This window comes from Diorhabda sublineata, chromosome 7 (genome assembly GCF_026230105.1).
Source record: "Diorhabda sublineata isolate icDioSubl1.1 chromosome 7, icDioSubl1.1, whole genome shotgun sequence".
Lineage (NCBI taxonomy): Eukaryota > Metazoa > Arthropoda > Insecta > Coleoptera > Chrysomelidae > Diorhabda > Diorhabda sublineata.
The window spans coordinates 15,770,625-15,788,444 of record NC_079480.1 but is presented as its reverse complement, the minus strand read 5'-3'; the positions used below and the strand labels follow the sequence as shown (position 1 = coordinate 15,788,444).

The 17,820-nt window shown below is 29.9% G+C and overlaps 1 protein-coding gene across 1 annotated transcript; it reads left to right on the top strand.

Annotated features, from left to right (window-relative positions):
• Window positions 1-14,902: 14,902 nt before the first annotated feature.
• On the top strand, window positions 14,903-16,741 carry LOC130446543 (facilitated trehalose transporter Tret1-2 homolog). Its single transcript, XM_056782863.1, has 2 exons — window positions 14,903-15,028; window positions 15,140-16,741. The coding sequence occupies exons 1-2, from the start codon at window positions 14,914-14,916 to the stop codon at window positions 16,528-16,530; spliced, it is 1,506 nt and encodes a 501-aa protein (XP_056638841.1). The 5' UTR covers window positions 14,903-14,913; the 3' UTR covers window positions 16,531-16,741.
• Window positions 16,742-17,820: the final 1,079 nt, after the last annotated feature.

Genomic DNA, 17,820 nt, shown 5'->3' with positions numbered 1-17,820 from the left:
TTCTTTTATATATATATATATATATATATATATATATATATATATATATATATATATATATATATATGTAGTATGTAGTATGTAGTATGTAGTATATAGTATATGTAGTAAGAAGAATACTACTAATTAACCATTAAAATTTTAAATCAATTACTCGAAACAATATTTCGATAAAATAAATGTTCTTAACAAGTTTATAAATAATTTACGTTTCAACTCGACTAAGTCGAATTCGTATAGTAATTAGCAGCCGAATCTAAAATCCGACCGCATCGCTATCGTTTGCGACAATATTATGCAGTTTATGGAAATCGGATTTGTATGCGGAGTAGGAATATACGCCCATAACAATTTCGATAATTGGTTTAAACAGGTAACAAAGAGAATCTCCGGAGACAGTTTCTAACAGTATTAACAATACAGACTATTGATATTGAAGTTTGTTACTATATTGCTGTCGACAGTGTACCTTTCAACAAATTATCAAATTAAAAGAAATATTGAAAATAATATGTTGAGTTTAATATTCACCGGATGTGGATTCTCCAGTAAGAATTGACTCTTCCTAGGTAAAGTCGACTCTAACTGGACTTTTTAGTAAAAGTTGATTATAAGGGAAAAGTAATAAATTTTGAACAACATCTACTAGACAGAGTTGACTAGACCTAGAGAAAGTATACTCTTACTGCCTTGAGTTAGTCAAAATTGACTTTTTGCAAGGGGAAAACGGATTTGGCCTTGATAAAGTCGACTCTAACTAATATTTTCTGGAAAACCTGATTAAATGGAAACAGTTATATTTTAATCAACAAGAAAGTCAGAGTTGACTATATCTAATGAAATTATACTCTTACTATCTTGAATTAGGGAAAGTTGACTTTCCGTAAGGAAAAACAGTCTTCCTCAAAAATAAATAAAAAACAAATAAAAAAAACTCCAAAATAAAAAATTTTATTGGACAATGTTTATTATTTATTACAACAAGGTAAAGATTTGTGACACTTTGAGTTGCAGAGTACATCTTTCTTTTTACACATGCACTTATTAGAACTCCAAACAGCTCTTCATCAAAAATATAATACTTTAAGTTTTCTTGGTCTGTGACAGAGTGAATTAGTTTTGTAATACCGCTTACTTCAATAATATCATATCGCCTTAAAAACCTAAGATCATTGCTTTTTTTTTACTCGAGGTTTTTAGACTTGTGACTTTTTCAATATAACTGTCGTATTTCAATTTGGACAACGCCAGTGAATTTACTTTGGAAGCCGATCGTTCTAGATTTACACTTGTTCCTTGGAGTCTAGCATAATTATTACACTCTGAAAGTGATTATTAAAATTCAAAGACATACACACTGAAATAATTGTAGTCCAGGAAACGAAGCGAAAAAGCTTTTGTATTGAATTAATTAATATTAAAACTAGCAAGGCATCAATTTTTAAAAACATATCATGGAAACAGAAACAGTGAGTGATCGGGAAAAAAGATTATAATTGAAATAGTATCTGTAAATGGATCATTCGATATTTGGGAACATTTCAAACTCAAACAAATAACACTCCTGGAATCTATAGAAAACAAAATATCACTTTTCCGGTTTATCTTTGCCTTGAGCGGCATCTAATGAATGAAAGAAAAACACATTACGACTCGGTTTTTGGCTGTCCAATTAGTGTAAGATCGTTCAAATTCGGAGAATCACGACACACATTAGGTAGATAACTTTACAACTTTAAACTACTTCGTTTACTGGGCTCATTAATGAAGTTTTATAACAAACTGCAACTAATTATTGTTGTTAATAGCATCAAATAGACACGTGAACGGGAAGACAACGGTAAAGACAGTAAACAACTAGAGCTGGAATAAACATAAACAAAATAAAGATATGCCCGCGCAGTTATATGAGAAGAGCAACATCTCGGAATAAACTTTTACTAAACCACAGTAGGTATAATTAACACTTCCTAGGTAAAGTTGATCTGTTTATCCAGCTTTTACTGAAACTTTTAGTAAGAGTTAACTCTTCCTAGGTAGAGTCAAATCTCCCTTACAATCTACTTTTCCTGTAACATATATATTGTGTCACCTTTGCCGATCTTTGATTTGAAAAAAAAAAACGTTTACAAGTATCATATTTGAGGTTTTTGGTTACTTTTTTACCCAATATTTCCACTTTTTTGTCTCTTGTTTAAGTTTTCGTTTCTTATCGAATTTTCCGTTTCAGTATCTCCAAACATATCAATGATTTATTGTCCAATTTTCAACAAACGTCATCAGAATATCACCAATGGGGTAATAATTATTTACAACAAATGTTACGTATTCAAAACGTTCATTCAAATCATCGATCGCTTCATGAAAATTGGGAAGGAAGTGTGAATTCTTATTATTATTTCCTTCATTCAAGTTTTTATCGTTACGTAAAAGTATTGAAAAATAATTGGCAATTTCATTACACAAACAAACTTTCTTTTACAGAAAGCAGATTTTGTGAGAAAACTAACGTTCATGTTATGCAATTTGTCGAGACATAGTTCTGAAACAGCGACGTATCATTTTAAATACAAGTTCGTTCAAAAAGTTAGTAATAAAATTAGAGTAAATACACATTTGAAACCAAAAAATGAGGAAATGTGAGTTTGCGCATTTACTATAATTACTACTACTACTATTATTATAGCCACTTGAATCCAAATTGCCTCCATAATTTTCTATCCTCAGCCATGTCTACTTACATCTTTACCCACTTGGTCATTTTATCTTGCTCTTGGTCTCCCAAGTAGACGCCTCCAATCTGGTTGACCTCTCCACACTCTCGTTATTGTTGTCTTTTCATTCCTTCTTCTTACATAATACAGCCACTTATGTACTTCTTATCACAGCCACAATATCTAGTCGTTTGTACCGGTCCCTGAATTCTCTGTTTTTTAGCATTCTCCTTCGAAAACTGACCCATATATCCTCCTTGATATTTTATTTACAAATGTTATTAACTTCTTCTGAGTGTGTTTTGTTAGTGTCCATACCTCAGCTCCATAAAATAAAACAAACTCGTTGAAAAAATATAATTTCTATAATATCGGTCATATGTATCCGAAGAAATAATAGAAATTTAGAATAATCGAACTCTTAGAATCAAGTAACAAAAGTATAAATAAATTGCAGGTAAAATTCGCTTCACTATCAAATTGGATATGTTTAAATCCTCATCTTACGACAATTTTTAAGGGTACCAATAATTCGAAGGTTCTTTTTATTTCTTATTCCATTTCCGGTACCGCTACTGACAGTGTTTTCTTTTCATCTGCATACCAAAAGCGGTAGGTATTAATAAATCACCTGATAACGTTTAGCGAAGAGAATTTGCAAGAGAGAAAAATATCAAAGAAGCCGAAGTGCATTCAAGAAGTATTACTTCCTCGGACGGTTGGGCTTTGAATATATTATTATTACCTACTTACACAAATATAAATTTTTTATAATTTCACCAACAGAAATTACATACATATAATTAATAAAGTACATAGTTGCTTCTGGAAACAAATAATTACTAAATATGTCTCACAAATATCTTATTAAAAAACTTGATTTGGTTTAAGATCACGCCCTTTAAATCACTTGCTTCTTCTAGGGTTTTTTTCTACTCTATCATTGGCAGTCACTTTCGTTTTGTTCAACTTTATTGTGAAGGAAAACAAACATAAATTTCGTGGTGTTTATCAAATCAAATATTTTTCCACACAAGCGATATTTTTAAAATTTACTACTTCACCCACTTTTTCGTACATAAAAAAAACCGTATGCGAGATTTATCGCGAATGTGTTCAACCTTTTTGTAATCTAAATAAATAAACTAGGCGAAATGTTGACACAAACAAACATAATTTAATAGGGTTTCTATCAGAAATTTTCCGGCAACATGGAATGTCGCCGTAAATAGTTTTTGGCTTTTTCTTTTTGTTCAAAATATACTCTATTTCTAAAAAGGATTGATCAATAATTATTTCGGTCTCGTTTTTAACTAATTAAACTGTGAATTAAGTAAAAAAAGAATAGAGACTGTAATTTTTTTTCTCCAATCATTGAACAAAATTTCGCCCACCTTGAAGCAGTATTCACCTGAGGAACTTGATAGAAAATGTAGGATGTAAAATTCGACAAGGAACACCGAGAGGAAAAGATGTATTACATGTATTGACAATAAGGCTTCTTAATTTCTGCTCAGGTTTCCTGCAATCTCGTCTGTATTAGTTTCCTTGTGAGAAAAGTCCTCCTAAGAAACTAATTTCGCCCCTGGCTTCATGATTTCTCTTCAGGTTTCTTGATGTCTCTTCAGGCTTCTTAATTATTCCTCAGGTTTCTTGATGTCTCTTCAGGCTTCCTGATAACTCCTCAGGCTTCTTGCAGAATCGTCTATATTAATTTCCTTGGAGAAACGTATCCCTCGAAACTTAATTTCACTGCAGGCTTCTTGATTTCTTCTCAGGCTTCTTGATGTCTTCTTCTCAGGCTACTTGCAGTTTCGTCTATATTAGTGGGAAACGTTCTCATAGGCATAGTCATGGTAACTATTTTTTTGTTGGGAAATGTCACATTTACAAACGAACATTTGTGATTCGTATATAACCCTCGTACAAAATCAAAACAAAAATGATTTTTTTTCTTCAATAAATTAGTTTCTGAGTAATGGATTCTACGAGTTTCGACACATTTAATATTTACACCTCGTATAGAAAGTTGGGTTATATAATTTTTTTGTGAGGTTTTTTTTGTAGATAAAAAACTACGATAAACGTTTCTTACAAAAAAGAGGTTCTTTCAAATCAAAGTATAGGTAGTGATGAACCAAAACATTGTGATAGTTTTAAAAAACATTGTATCCTACTTAAGAAGTCTACAAATCATGACGAAAATTGATATTATTTAATCTAAATAAAAAAGTACGAGTCAAATATAATGATTCATTATGTCATTATAACGTTAATTAACACCATTTCGAATATATTTTTTATGTAGTTTTCTTATAATAAATTCTTGACTTATAGCGAAAATTGCTGAGTTGTGTTCTGTATTTTATGTCTTAATTTTAATGTCTAAAACATCTTTTGGCGACGTTTTAACAAATCGAAATATTCTCTTATTTTAGTTATCAATCGAATTAAAATCGATGAAGTTGTACATTTTATTTACCATAAAAAATAGAGCAAGACGATTTTTATAGAATTTAAACAAGTCATATTGTGAAAATTTCAGTAGAATCAAATTGCACAAAAACAAGATTCGTCGGAAATAAAGGAATAGATTCAATTTTCACAATATTCGGTTTAATACGGCAGTTTTTTTGTTTATTCCCGTTAGAGGGAATAACCTTTTCCGAACTCTTCGCATTTTTCAAGGAAAATTTCCAATAACACCCCGTCATTTTAAAACCTACCGACACTGATGGCATCATGTTCATTCTTTGTTTTCCTTTCAGCTACTTATGGTATCAGATGTACGTAAATGACTGAAACGTGGCAGATATAAATTTTCGCGATATTTGTTTGTTTCTTTCCTTTCTCTCCCTCGATTGATGTGAATGTTGAGAGACATGATCTCGTTAAATTTACACAAATAAAAAAAATATACATTATAGTATATACACTGCAGTGTAAATGACCTCATTATTTTTTCCATTTTCGTTAAAAGACTTCGTAATTAAAGTTGAAAGCATCATATTACGTACCTACACATCAAAACAAACACAGAGTTCCACTACTTCGTGTTGAAGTAATCATTATCTGAAATGCACTATTGTTACCGTTTGCGAATCTATGTACCATAATCGAAGTAATAGCTCAGATAGGAATGCATCATCACGAAGTGCAACTTTACATTTTGACCCAATTTCGTTTCGTGGGTAACTTGATTTAAGTTAATTCACTATTTGAACGGATGCGGAACTCCGGAAGAGAAACGCCGGGAGATTAGAGTCAACGGAATGGAGAAAAGATCACTATCTTGTTTAAGTAACAAACTATGATAACTATTCAGAAAATTCCTAATAGTAGCAACAGTTAATATTTCGTATTGAATATAAAAATTGTTAAATATGTCATTTTTTCTATCGCAGAATTGTATAAATGTATAAATGAGCAATTTGTAAATGTAAACCACTGCAATTTAGCATTTAGGTATCCTCAAACCCACCAAGCCAATTCTCATCCCAAAAAGAATCGGTAAATATCTTACACGTCTTATAACTAATTTGATTAAAATTTCAAGCACCTTAAGATAAATAAACAATAACAAAATAACTTTTCTTTAATGTCCAAAATAAAAAAAATTAATACATCACCTTTTCATAAGAATGTCGAGTTGAGATAACATTCCATTTTATTTATTCGGCCAATAACTCAATCCGTTTCAATATATATTATGTTTGTTCCAGCTATTTTTCCTTTTCTGGTTCATATAGATCAAAATACCGATGATTAAATATATATAACGTTATTAAAAAAAATATTTTTCTATAAATAAAAATCTAATAAAACAAATTTCAATCAATGCTTTTTACAACCATCCAAGTATTTCTATAACCTAGAGAGATTTATCTTTTAAATATTTAATAAATGTTGATATTTTCTTTTTTTACTTTTGATAGGATAAAAAAGTCGCATCGGACTTACTCCGGCGGGTAAGACCCAACAATTATTTCGCTAAAAGTACCGATGAAAATGTTAATTATATCGAATTATGAAGAGCAATATTATAACCAACTATAGTACAATATATCAATAAAATTATCCAGACTTGTATCTCTCTCTGCGCGTATATGTATTCATACTTGAAACAATTTTAAAATAAGCTTGATATAGCAAAAGCATAACTTTGGCTTTATACCAATGTGAAATTAATTAATTAGTTATCCAATTAGTTATTTCCAATCCATGGAAAGTAATCACGTTCGACAGTTTGAAGTTACTTTTACTATTTGATAATGAAACAATTATTTTAGAATAAAATATTATTTTAGATTTTCTATTCAATGATTGGGTGTAGATTCCTAAATATTTTTATTATTTTGACCAGATCAGGCTCTACAAAAGTTAATATTCAAAGTATTCACGTATTAATTCAAGTCCTTAACATCCCAAGTCACTCGTAACATATCGCAGATAATTACATTCATATGGTATGCAAATTAGTTTAGTCCTTCTAGCAATTGTTGTACACTATTAAAAATGTTCAGACATATTTAAACTAAATAACATCTAAAATATAACAATTATTACATTATACGAGTTATTTCTTTTTAAACACTATCGTATTGTAAGTTAAATGACAAATACGAACGTGAAATGATCCAATAAGTAATTTTTAGTTGGTAGTATAAATTTTCGACAAATCAAATTGTTTAACATCTTATACATATGATCGCTTCTATTTGAAAAAATGTCTCAAAGAAAATATATTCGTATGAAAAGATGGTACGTATTATAACCACAAAAGGCAAATCGTTTTATAAGGAAAAGCATCGATAATATCTTCATATCTAAGAAAACTTAGAATTTATAACGATGTGGTAAGAAAATTTGTATCTATATTCTCTGTAATACCTGGTTGAGTTTAATATTAATGCCAACTCTTTTTTATTAAATTTATTTAGGTACTCTTTTATCGTATTTGATTAGGTTTTATCTTTTTTTTTTTCTCTACCATCTTGTTTATTTCAATTCAAGAGAATCCTGGATGGTCCAGGGCTTTCATTCAACACCGTCATTTGTAACCTATTTTAGTAGTGTACTTAATATCTTATTTAAGCTTAAAGTTTTAACGAGAATATTTGTTCTATCAAACTCATTAAATTAAATAAACCATTAAACGCAAATGCGACAACTTTGTGCTGTCGGTATTGTTTGATTTGTTAATTAAGGGTGTATATATTTATTGTGACACAATCCACATGGTAATGAATAGACAATCCGCTTTATTTCCGTTTATAAATTAAGTTATTAGCCTCTCTCGCCGACCTCTCACAGTCTCGTCTATTGATGGGGTTGGTATATCCCATATTTTGGAACAACCATATTATGAAGGTACCGCGAATTGTATCTAATAAGTCACAATTTAATATTTCTATTTGAAAAAATTGGAATAAATGATGAATTTAAAATAATTTGAAACTAAATACTGTACACCATTTTCAATGTTGTCGAAATAACATTCGATTTTTTCGATCAATTCATTTCAATGTTTTTGTCTCTTTTATCTAAACTAATTTATAACTTCATAATATAATGATGTTTTTATATAATAAACGGGAGCTTTAAAGTTGCCTGCAAAAGCTTGAATATACATGTTTATGTATCGTTTCCCAAAAGCCGAGCAGGATTGTAAAATGACAAATGGTGGGCCAAGTCGCAGATTGTTTCAGCACTATACCCCGGAGAAATTATGAAGCTAAAATAACGAAAGTACATGTATACATACTACAAACTAAACGGTTAAAAATTATAGCACCTCTACAAACGAAGCAAAATAGTCGACTTGTATTTTGACGCGATACCTTTTTAAATTTTTAACGTTGCCGTAATGTCAAAGTTTGATCCATACAGTTTTAAAATCCCTTTGTTTGCAAATCAAAATACACAATATAAAAACGTTTTCTACGTCTTAAATTATATTCTGACACTTTCCTCATTTCGTTTTTCTTTTTATATATTTGATAAATATACGGCTTCGAAAGAAAATAAAAATACGACATACTGTTTGATTTATTTGTGGCAATTTTCACAAACTGTGACATCTATGACAAGGTAATAAAAGTAACAAGTAAAGACAAGCTGTATCTGATTGCCAGATATATCTTTTCGGATTGCTCGATATCCGTAACTGTGAATACGACCCATCGGATTTAATCGAAATATCATCAATGTGTCTATCTACGAAAGTAGATGAAGAAATTTCTCTTTCTGATAGATTTATAGAGTAAATTAACATTTTTTCCCAAACCGAAATTTTATTTCTCATCTTTCTTAATGATTCATACAAGTTTTTTTCACTTTTAATAATAAATAGATAAATAAATAAGTTCAATCTCATCATGAGATAAAAAGAAACATTATATAATTAACTATTAAATAGTTAATTAGTTTCTACATAAGAAAAAATTAATAACGGAGATTATTTGAGAATAACGTACCGGTTAGACTGTTTAGTAGTCACGACTCACAAATAAATAAAATTTTCGACTATTTTGCTGTCAATTTAAGTGACACTAAGCCTATGAAATAGCAAACTCTCGATAATACTGAGCTGTGTTGATCCTTGATACGTAGCCCTTCGAGACAAAAGCGATGGGATTCATAAAGATCGAATTGGAAAATAAGGACTAATGATCTATCTGACAGTATATTCCACGGAGACCATTCCATTATTTAATATCCGCTCGTAGTCACTAATACTATGAATATTAATGATGAAAGTCTAATGTATATACGAAATGTAGATTATCTATTTTGCAAGAACTATTCCAACAGCGCCAGCTAACGTAATTTTCGCAATAAAAAAATATTTAAAGTACACGGAGAAAATTATTTATAGCAACTTGAAAGTTGTAATTTTTTCATTTCTCATCTTTGTCTATTATATTTTAAATATATTCGTATATTTAAATGCCAAATTTCAATAGTTTCTTGATACATAATTTGGTTCTACGTAAGTTATTTATTCACAAGCTGTTTTAAATCTTTTTTTCACTACGTACTACTGTCGGTCTTTTTTTATTTTAGCTTTCCTTGACTTTCGTATCTAACAGTGATTTCACCTGGAGAGAAAATATCGTATACAACGTGTCGTAGCGAATATGATTTAAATTTATATAAGACAGGGGACGTCACTCACTTCGGATGATCGTTCTAACTTTTGAAAAGCGATCAGATTAAGGTGACAATGGTTCATAAAACCAAAGTTAATATACGTATTCAGTATTTGTGTTGAAATACGTTTAAGAAAAAAAGAAAAAACGAAGCAAATATTGATACGAATAAATATTTTTCAAACTACCAAACTTGTCAATAATATTCCAGCTTAGAAAAGTTATTTTTTTAAACTCCAATATCTTAGTGTAAGTATTTTATTGAAAATGAAAAATATATTAAGCCTCATATCTATCTATTAAAATCAATTATTTATTTCAAGGAAACCGAAAACTTGTCGAGCTTCAAATCAATAAAGATTTTCCTGAATTTGAATATTTTTCCGTTCTCCATCTACCTATTACAAAGTTTTCTTGTTTTTACTGTACGTCAGAAGCAATTTAAGGAAAATTCTGCAAGTCCAACACAATTTATGAGTTAACAACTTTTCAAATTTAAGTTTCGGGTCATATAACAATAAACCTTTTCCATTTTTCGAGGTGTTCCTTATTATTGGTCGAAGGTGCCGCTTCATTTTCTGCGTTTCTAACACAGAGCCGTTCTTATCATCGGATTCTAAATATCTACGGGATATTAGTTTGTTTTTCTAATATAGAAAAAAAACTTAAACCAACACTGAAAATTATATATAAGACCACCGTTCGAAATATTTTTATTTCTTTTGTGATATTAAGAACTTGCTAATTTTTTAGAAAAAATTTCGTAAAAAGTATATTATTTCAAATTCTTTTAATAGTTCATGAATGAAATTTTGACGATTTTGAGAATCTGGAAATTGTTTTTGTAAATCTTTTTTATTTTCTCATATTTAAAATATTGATGATGATGTTTTTCTTATTTTGATAAGCCGCCCCTGTTATATCTCTACCGACTTTCCATTTGACAAATGAAGTATGAGTTTTGAGTTCTTTTTCGCGTCTAGTGGGCTATGAATAATGGAAGCAGACGCAGACGATATCGAAAGTCTGCGAAAATTTCCACGATGTTCAAAGACACTACAATAATAACTCTACAACTTTTTTGACAGAGAATTATGAAGAGTAGCACGTATAAAAATGTTTATTTTAGATTTGTCACCTATTTTATAGCGGTGGTATCGTAATGATAAATAAGTAAAAACACTACGCTACAAATAGCGAAAATTTCGATATCGAACTACTTTTCACAATAGAATTTTGTGCAACTAGTGGTGAAAATAGAATATTTCATACGAGAAAATAAATCCCGAATCGCAAAAAAGTGTGTTAGTTTATAGGACGAAATATACTAAGCGTTTCGTGTATCAATTTATCACTATAAAAAAAATATAATAACCTGTCGTTACTATTTATAATGGGATATTTCATAGAATTATGCAACAATGATTTCATAGACTAGTACGTTAACCAAAACTCGCATTTTCGACAAAAATTTATGATATTAGTGGAGATGTCATAATTTCAGTTGATAAGAAAGGAATCCATTTATTTTTACCGGGCGTATTCACAAAAGTATTATGACATAAACTTCATGTTTCCATGTGTCAAAAATCATCAATAAAACACATTTTTTAAGTGCAAAAAAATGAAATACGATTAGAAGCTGATAGAAGTTACCGAGAAAAAAGCTATTTAATATGAAATATTTATAAGTAACTACTTTTCATTGTTTGTATATGGGCGATTCCATAAGCGTATCCCAAACGACAAGACGACTAATTGTCGGACATTCTGCACAGCATTGTGCAACTTTAACAGTTTTAATTGTTATCATTGCTGGAAGTATTGCATTTTTTGTATATATTCTAACTCGTGAAAAATGGTGAGGTATTTTAATAACAATGACAGTAAATAAGAGATGATTTGTATCATGTTTATCATTTATCGGAGAAGGAATAAAGACAAATGACAAGACAGGTGATTTACGAAAACTTCTAATTTTCCAAAAATATACAGGAAAATTGATAGGGATACACCGATTGTTGGTAAGAAGAATCTATCTCATTTCAACCAATAGAAGATTCCAAAATACAATAAATACCGCTAATTTTAATCGTTTACACCTTCTATGTAGAATAATCACAACACCTGTAATCTATATATAATATTCTAAGGTAAATATCTTTGTAACTTTCTCCTGTTATTATTATAAAGTGATATTTTCTGTCCTCGGTCATTAATTACATACAAATAATTGTTTATTATGTTGTTATTAATTATATACTCATCCTCGTATTTATTAATTGAGAGTATATACCACAAATTGATCTGTTATAATCGATCTGGCCCCATATTTCGGATCACACTAAAATCATAAATAATAAATCGTAGGAATCCATTGAAATGGGTACGGTGGTAGCACATCGAATCGTCTCTCATGTTGATCGTAACGTAATGCCCATCAGAGAGATAACAGTGAGTTATCGAGGCACTAAACCTCAATTACTAGTTAATCCTTGTAAGTTTAGATTAGAAGACAATGAGATTCTATTGTTTCTATTGTTCCTCTAATGATATCCGTTATTAGAAGGGATATGGTCTCCTCGCCCTAATTAATGACGTTGTGATCGTCGAGTGACATTCCATTTTAATATAATAAAATTGAATTCTCTATTTGTTTTTCAAAGCAATCGAAATTGTCTACTACTAAGCTCAAACTTTGAGCCTCGCAATTCATTTAATTACCTCAATAAACATTGTGATAAAAGATTTTGGTATTTACGTTCGATAAAAGGTATTTGGTACATTTTCTCAAATTTAATGACTTGAAAATTTGCGGTATCTCTCAAAATTGATTTTAGATAAAAAGAATATAAATAATAATTGGCAAGCATCGACAATATAATGAAATGTAGTAGTTTTTACATACCCTTTAACAAAAAAGTAACAAAGAGATTCCTATCTTTTGTAGAGCATATTATCTAATTGAAAGAGAAAATTATAAAATACCGTTTTTTCCGCATTAATTCTCTTTATTAACAAAAAAAATCTACTATTGTGAAACTTGACAAAAGATTATTAATTAATTCTAGGCAATATCTTGTATCAGCATAATCCCACCGTTCCGCTTAGTTTCTAATTGACCACAATTTTTATCTTCCGCTTATCTTTACCTAAAGTTTGTTGAATATTCTCATGGATATCTAGCAATATTGTTCCTTTAATTTTATTCATGAGGTATTTGACATTCCGTGGTGCTCCTCGTGAACAATTAAGTTTTCCCACTTAGTATGCTGGATTATACTAATAGAGATGAGAACTGTTGAGTAGTGTGCTCAGTTCGATTCACACGAGAACTGATTTCCTTACATCTACAAGGATCAGGGAAATGGTAATGTTTTGTTTTCATATGAAAATCTATTTTGTAGTCGATGTATAATTTTCATCACAAATTTATCAAACGTACCCAACGTCAACACCGGTTTGATTGTTTGAATCCAAAGACAATAACAAGAAATACATATCGCTTCACAATACTTTAACGTGGAAGATGAAAGATGAATTATTTTAGGAAATCTTTTCATCGAATTATATGTAATTTCATTTGAATTTTATAATATAAGACAGTTTTAAGATAATTGAGACTTTTCTTGTATTTGGAAAGCAGCTTAATCAATTGGAATGTATTACGTAAAGTAAATGAAATCTCACAATTATATTTATAATACTAGGATTATGTCTGTAAGTATAGACATGGAAATATTAAATACCGTACGTAAATTATCAGATGTTTACCTTGATTGTTTTGTCGCATTCAAAAACTGAAATTATTCTACGGCTTAATTAAATATTGTTGTTTATAAAAAGTGACTAATAATCATTTTATAAATACTTACCACAATCAATGTGACTTAATCTTAATGTGAATCTTTGATATTACCTATGAAACTAGTTCGAGATTGAGAGGCAACATTCAAATTGAATTGAATTTTTTACTGAAAGTCTGTACGAATAATTTTTCGAACCTCTTATTATTTTAAGAGCACTAATAGAAAGTTCCATATACTTCTCCGATTTATTATCTTAGGAAGGCGATAGAACTTTGAAATCGTAGGATTACTAATTTATATTTTAATGGGTAGGAGACATTGTTATTACAACTGGAAGCTCGACTCAACAAATGTCTCGAAATTAGCTTATTTCTAATTATCACAACTTTGCTTCCTTACGGGAATTTGAATAATCAATATTTTTTCTTAGAAGAAAAACAGACAGAGATTTGCTTTGAAAATTTTCATTTAACGATTGTATAGTCAAAATATCGTACAGTTAAAAATAACATATCTGTATAGTTTATAATTGGTTGTTTACTAAAATTATTCAAGTCGGTTTTTGTTTAATCTAAAGATGTAGTGACTTAAATACAATTTGTTCAAAGTATAAAGAAGTTAAAAATATAATTTTTGAAAGGGTTCCATCGACGCCGTTGGTATTGAAATCCTCAATAAGACTTTAAAATTCACAACGAACCAGAAATTCGATAAGCGACAAGTTGGGCTTAAAGGTTAGGGGAATGGAAAAGATAAAGATGATTCTTGACATATTTTCAGTATTCAATGTATAATTCTTGGGGATGGCGTATTTTATTAAACAAGAACCACGCTAGTCATCAATCAGAATATTGGATGTTGGATGTTAGAAATCGCTGAGAAAGGGAAAAAATAGAGCCGACGTGTTTAATATTAATCGGATCCCGTGTGGAAAGTTGCTTCCTTCACACTTTTATTGTCTCATTTTTTATTATCAACTATATATACACATTTTTGTAAGTTTTCAAATTTTTATTTAAAAAAAGCTTTGAGTTTTTTTTGTTTCAAATGTTTTCTATCTACATAATCAAATATTCACCTGAATATAATATATTAATAATATATGATAAATGTGTGACATAGTTTATCTTGAAAATATTTCGTATATCTAAAAACTTGAAATGAATTAATTCCTTGTTTAGTCTTCTCAATGTTATAAATTAACTAAATATTTAATTTCTTTATTATTTTTACCTCAAAATGATATTATTACTCGCTATTTATACACAAAAGTATTGTCTGAAACGTAATTTGGCAACCTCTTTGTTAAACATGGTTAGCAATGACCTCAAAGTGTTTTTGTCATCAATATCAGGTAACTTTTGACAAATTGATTCTTCATAATTTAAAAATATTATAATTTCAAAATAAAGTAATAACGATAGAAAAAATATACTTTAATCTAATCCATGAAATTTATTTCTAGTTAATCTAATGGCACTGATTGCTGGAATTGGTTATTCGTGGTCTTCTCCTTGTACACCGAAACTGAGAAGTGTAACAGATCCGGATAATAATCCACTAGGAAGACAGGCGACTTTGGAGGAAATATCTTGGATAACTTCATTGCACGCTCTGGGCTCTTTGATAGGTCCACTATTTACTGGTATAGTCAGTAAATCATTTGGAAAGAAGTTCACGTTAATTATCTTCTCGTTGTCGCAATTAGTTTCGAGTTTAATTTTGATATTCGCGTTTGAAGTTAAACATTTTTACGTTGCAAGATTTTTATTGGGTATCGGCACCGGTTCCGTTTTTTCGGTGATACCATCATTCGTAGGAGAAATATCACCGACGCGTGTTAGAGGTAGAACCAGTATGTTAAATTCGGTTCTTTTAACTGCGGGACAAACTTTAGTATTGATAGTAGGACCGTTTGTGACTATTAGAACCATAGCTTTCATGACTATTATTATTTATTTCGTATTTCTAACTACTTTTAGTTATTTCGTACCACAAAGTCCGTATGATTATGTAATGCGCGGCAGACCTGATAAAGCGAAAGCAACTTTGCGGAAATGGGGAAGACGTGATAGTTTAGAAAAGGAATTGTTGGAAATTGTTACAATATGTGAAGAATCTTCCAAAGAACAATCGTTAAAAACTATTTTCAAATCGACTATTTTGAAAAAGTGTCTACTAATTTCTTTGGGATTGGTGTCGTTACAATCTTTAGTAGGTAATCCGGCGATAGTCGCTTATCAACAAACTATTCTCGATTTATCTAAAAATTCTACAGTTTCCAGCGATATTTTTATAATTATCATAAGTGTAGTACAACTGATAGGAACATATTTTAGTACTACGTTTGTCGACAGATGGGGCAGAAAGCGTTTATTGATTATATCCTATTTAGGTTTATTCGTTCCACTTGCAATACTAGGATTTTATTTTTTTCTTCTGGAACGTAATTTTAATTTAGATTTTTTCTTTTGGATACCTTTCACTAGTATTTTGATTTACATCTTATTTTATAAAATAGGTGCTGGTCCATTGCCATGGACTCTTAGCGGTGAAATATTTCCACCTTCTTTTAAACCACTCTTAAGTACCATAACCGTGTTTTGTATGACTCTTATAAATTTTTTAGTTACTTTAGTTTTTCCTTTTATCAGCGTTTATTTAGGTACCGCTTTCAGTATCTGGTCGTTTGCCGTTTTTTCGCTGATCTCATTGATATATATTTCTCTTTTTGTACCGGAAACTAAAGGAAAAAGTTTAATGGAAATACAAAAAATGTTATTGGGAGAAAAAAATGTGATAAAACATGTAAGGGAGGCGATTAATTTTAATTCAAATGCGTCAAATTTGGAATAAAACATTTTTATTCAAAAATTACATCTACGTACAGAAAGTTATGATCATTTACTCAAATAATAATGCATAGACGAATTCAAAAATTATATCTACAGATGAAACTTATGTACCAAATTTTTTTATTTTATAAAAAGAATTGTTTCGCATGATTAAAATCAATAAACGTGTAGTTTATTTTTATTAAACTTTTCAAATATTTTCCTAGATTAAATAATTGTCTTTTCCTCATTTTTAGAGTTAAAAATGACTGTACACTTTAAAACGTTTTAATTGACATGTTAAGAACAAAACATGTTTGCGTCGCTTCCTAACAAAATCGATTCGATTCAACATGTCTCTAACAAAGAAACTACCACTATTGGAGTGTATGTTTCTCGACAAGTCGCGTGTTTTTGCAATAGTTATAGCTCTCTACCGACTCATTTTCTATCCGGGCTCTTAAATTTATGTCTCTATTCACCGACAACCGGACAAAATCAAGTCATCCGTTATGGATTTTAGCACGAAATTTGTCTGAAAAAGATATTTCGAAATTCGCTTACGTCCGTGATAGGAAGTAATATGTCAGAAAGGCGAGAACCTCTAAATATTTTAAGGCCGACAGATAAGTAATACCGCACGACACATTGTTTACGCTGAAACTAAGTTGTTAATTGCTACCAGTAAAGGTATTTAGCAAATTAATTAGGAATATGGATTATTTCACAAACGCAAAAGCGAAATATATAAAAAACGCCCTAATCCCATGTCAATTTTTTCCGAATACGTTTTTCTCTTTTAGGATTTAGATAAATAAATCGAAATTATAGGTGTAATACATATAAATTATCCATAAAATGGTACAAATTGATTGGAATCTTGTGTTTGTTTTATAATAATGTTTTGAAAAAATTCTCGAAAGTCGTGTTTTTTAGCGCATCTGCCAATAAGTCAATAACAGATAGAAGTTTATACAATTCACTTAAGTAGGTAACCGGTAAAGGACTGATTTTGCCATAAAGAAATTATTTGATGTTCCTATTCAAATACGCAGACACTAAACATGGTGTATCTTAGAAATTTAATCCAATGTTTACATTGCTCCTAGCGTAGAATGTCTCAACATACACATAAACTCTAAGAACCAACCGCTTACGCCTCTGTTGTTGGAGTGTTTTCAATTCCGTATCTAGTACAATGAAATATATAGGTAACAACCACGAGAAGAAAAAAAGGTTATTTTTTTTAAGCTTAAATACATAAAGACCCGATAAAAAAATTGACTCAAATTCAAACCTAAAATAATGACGG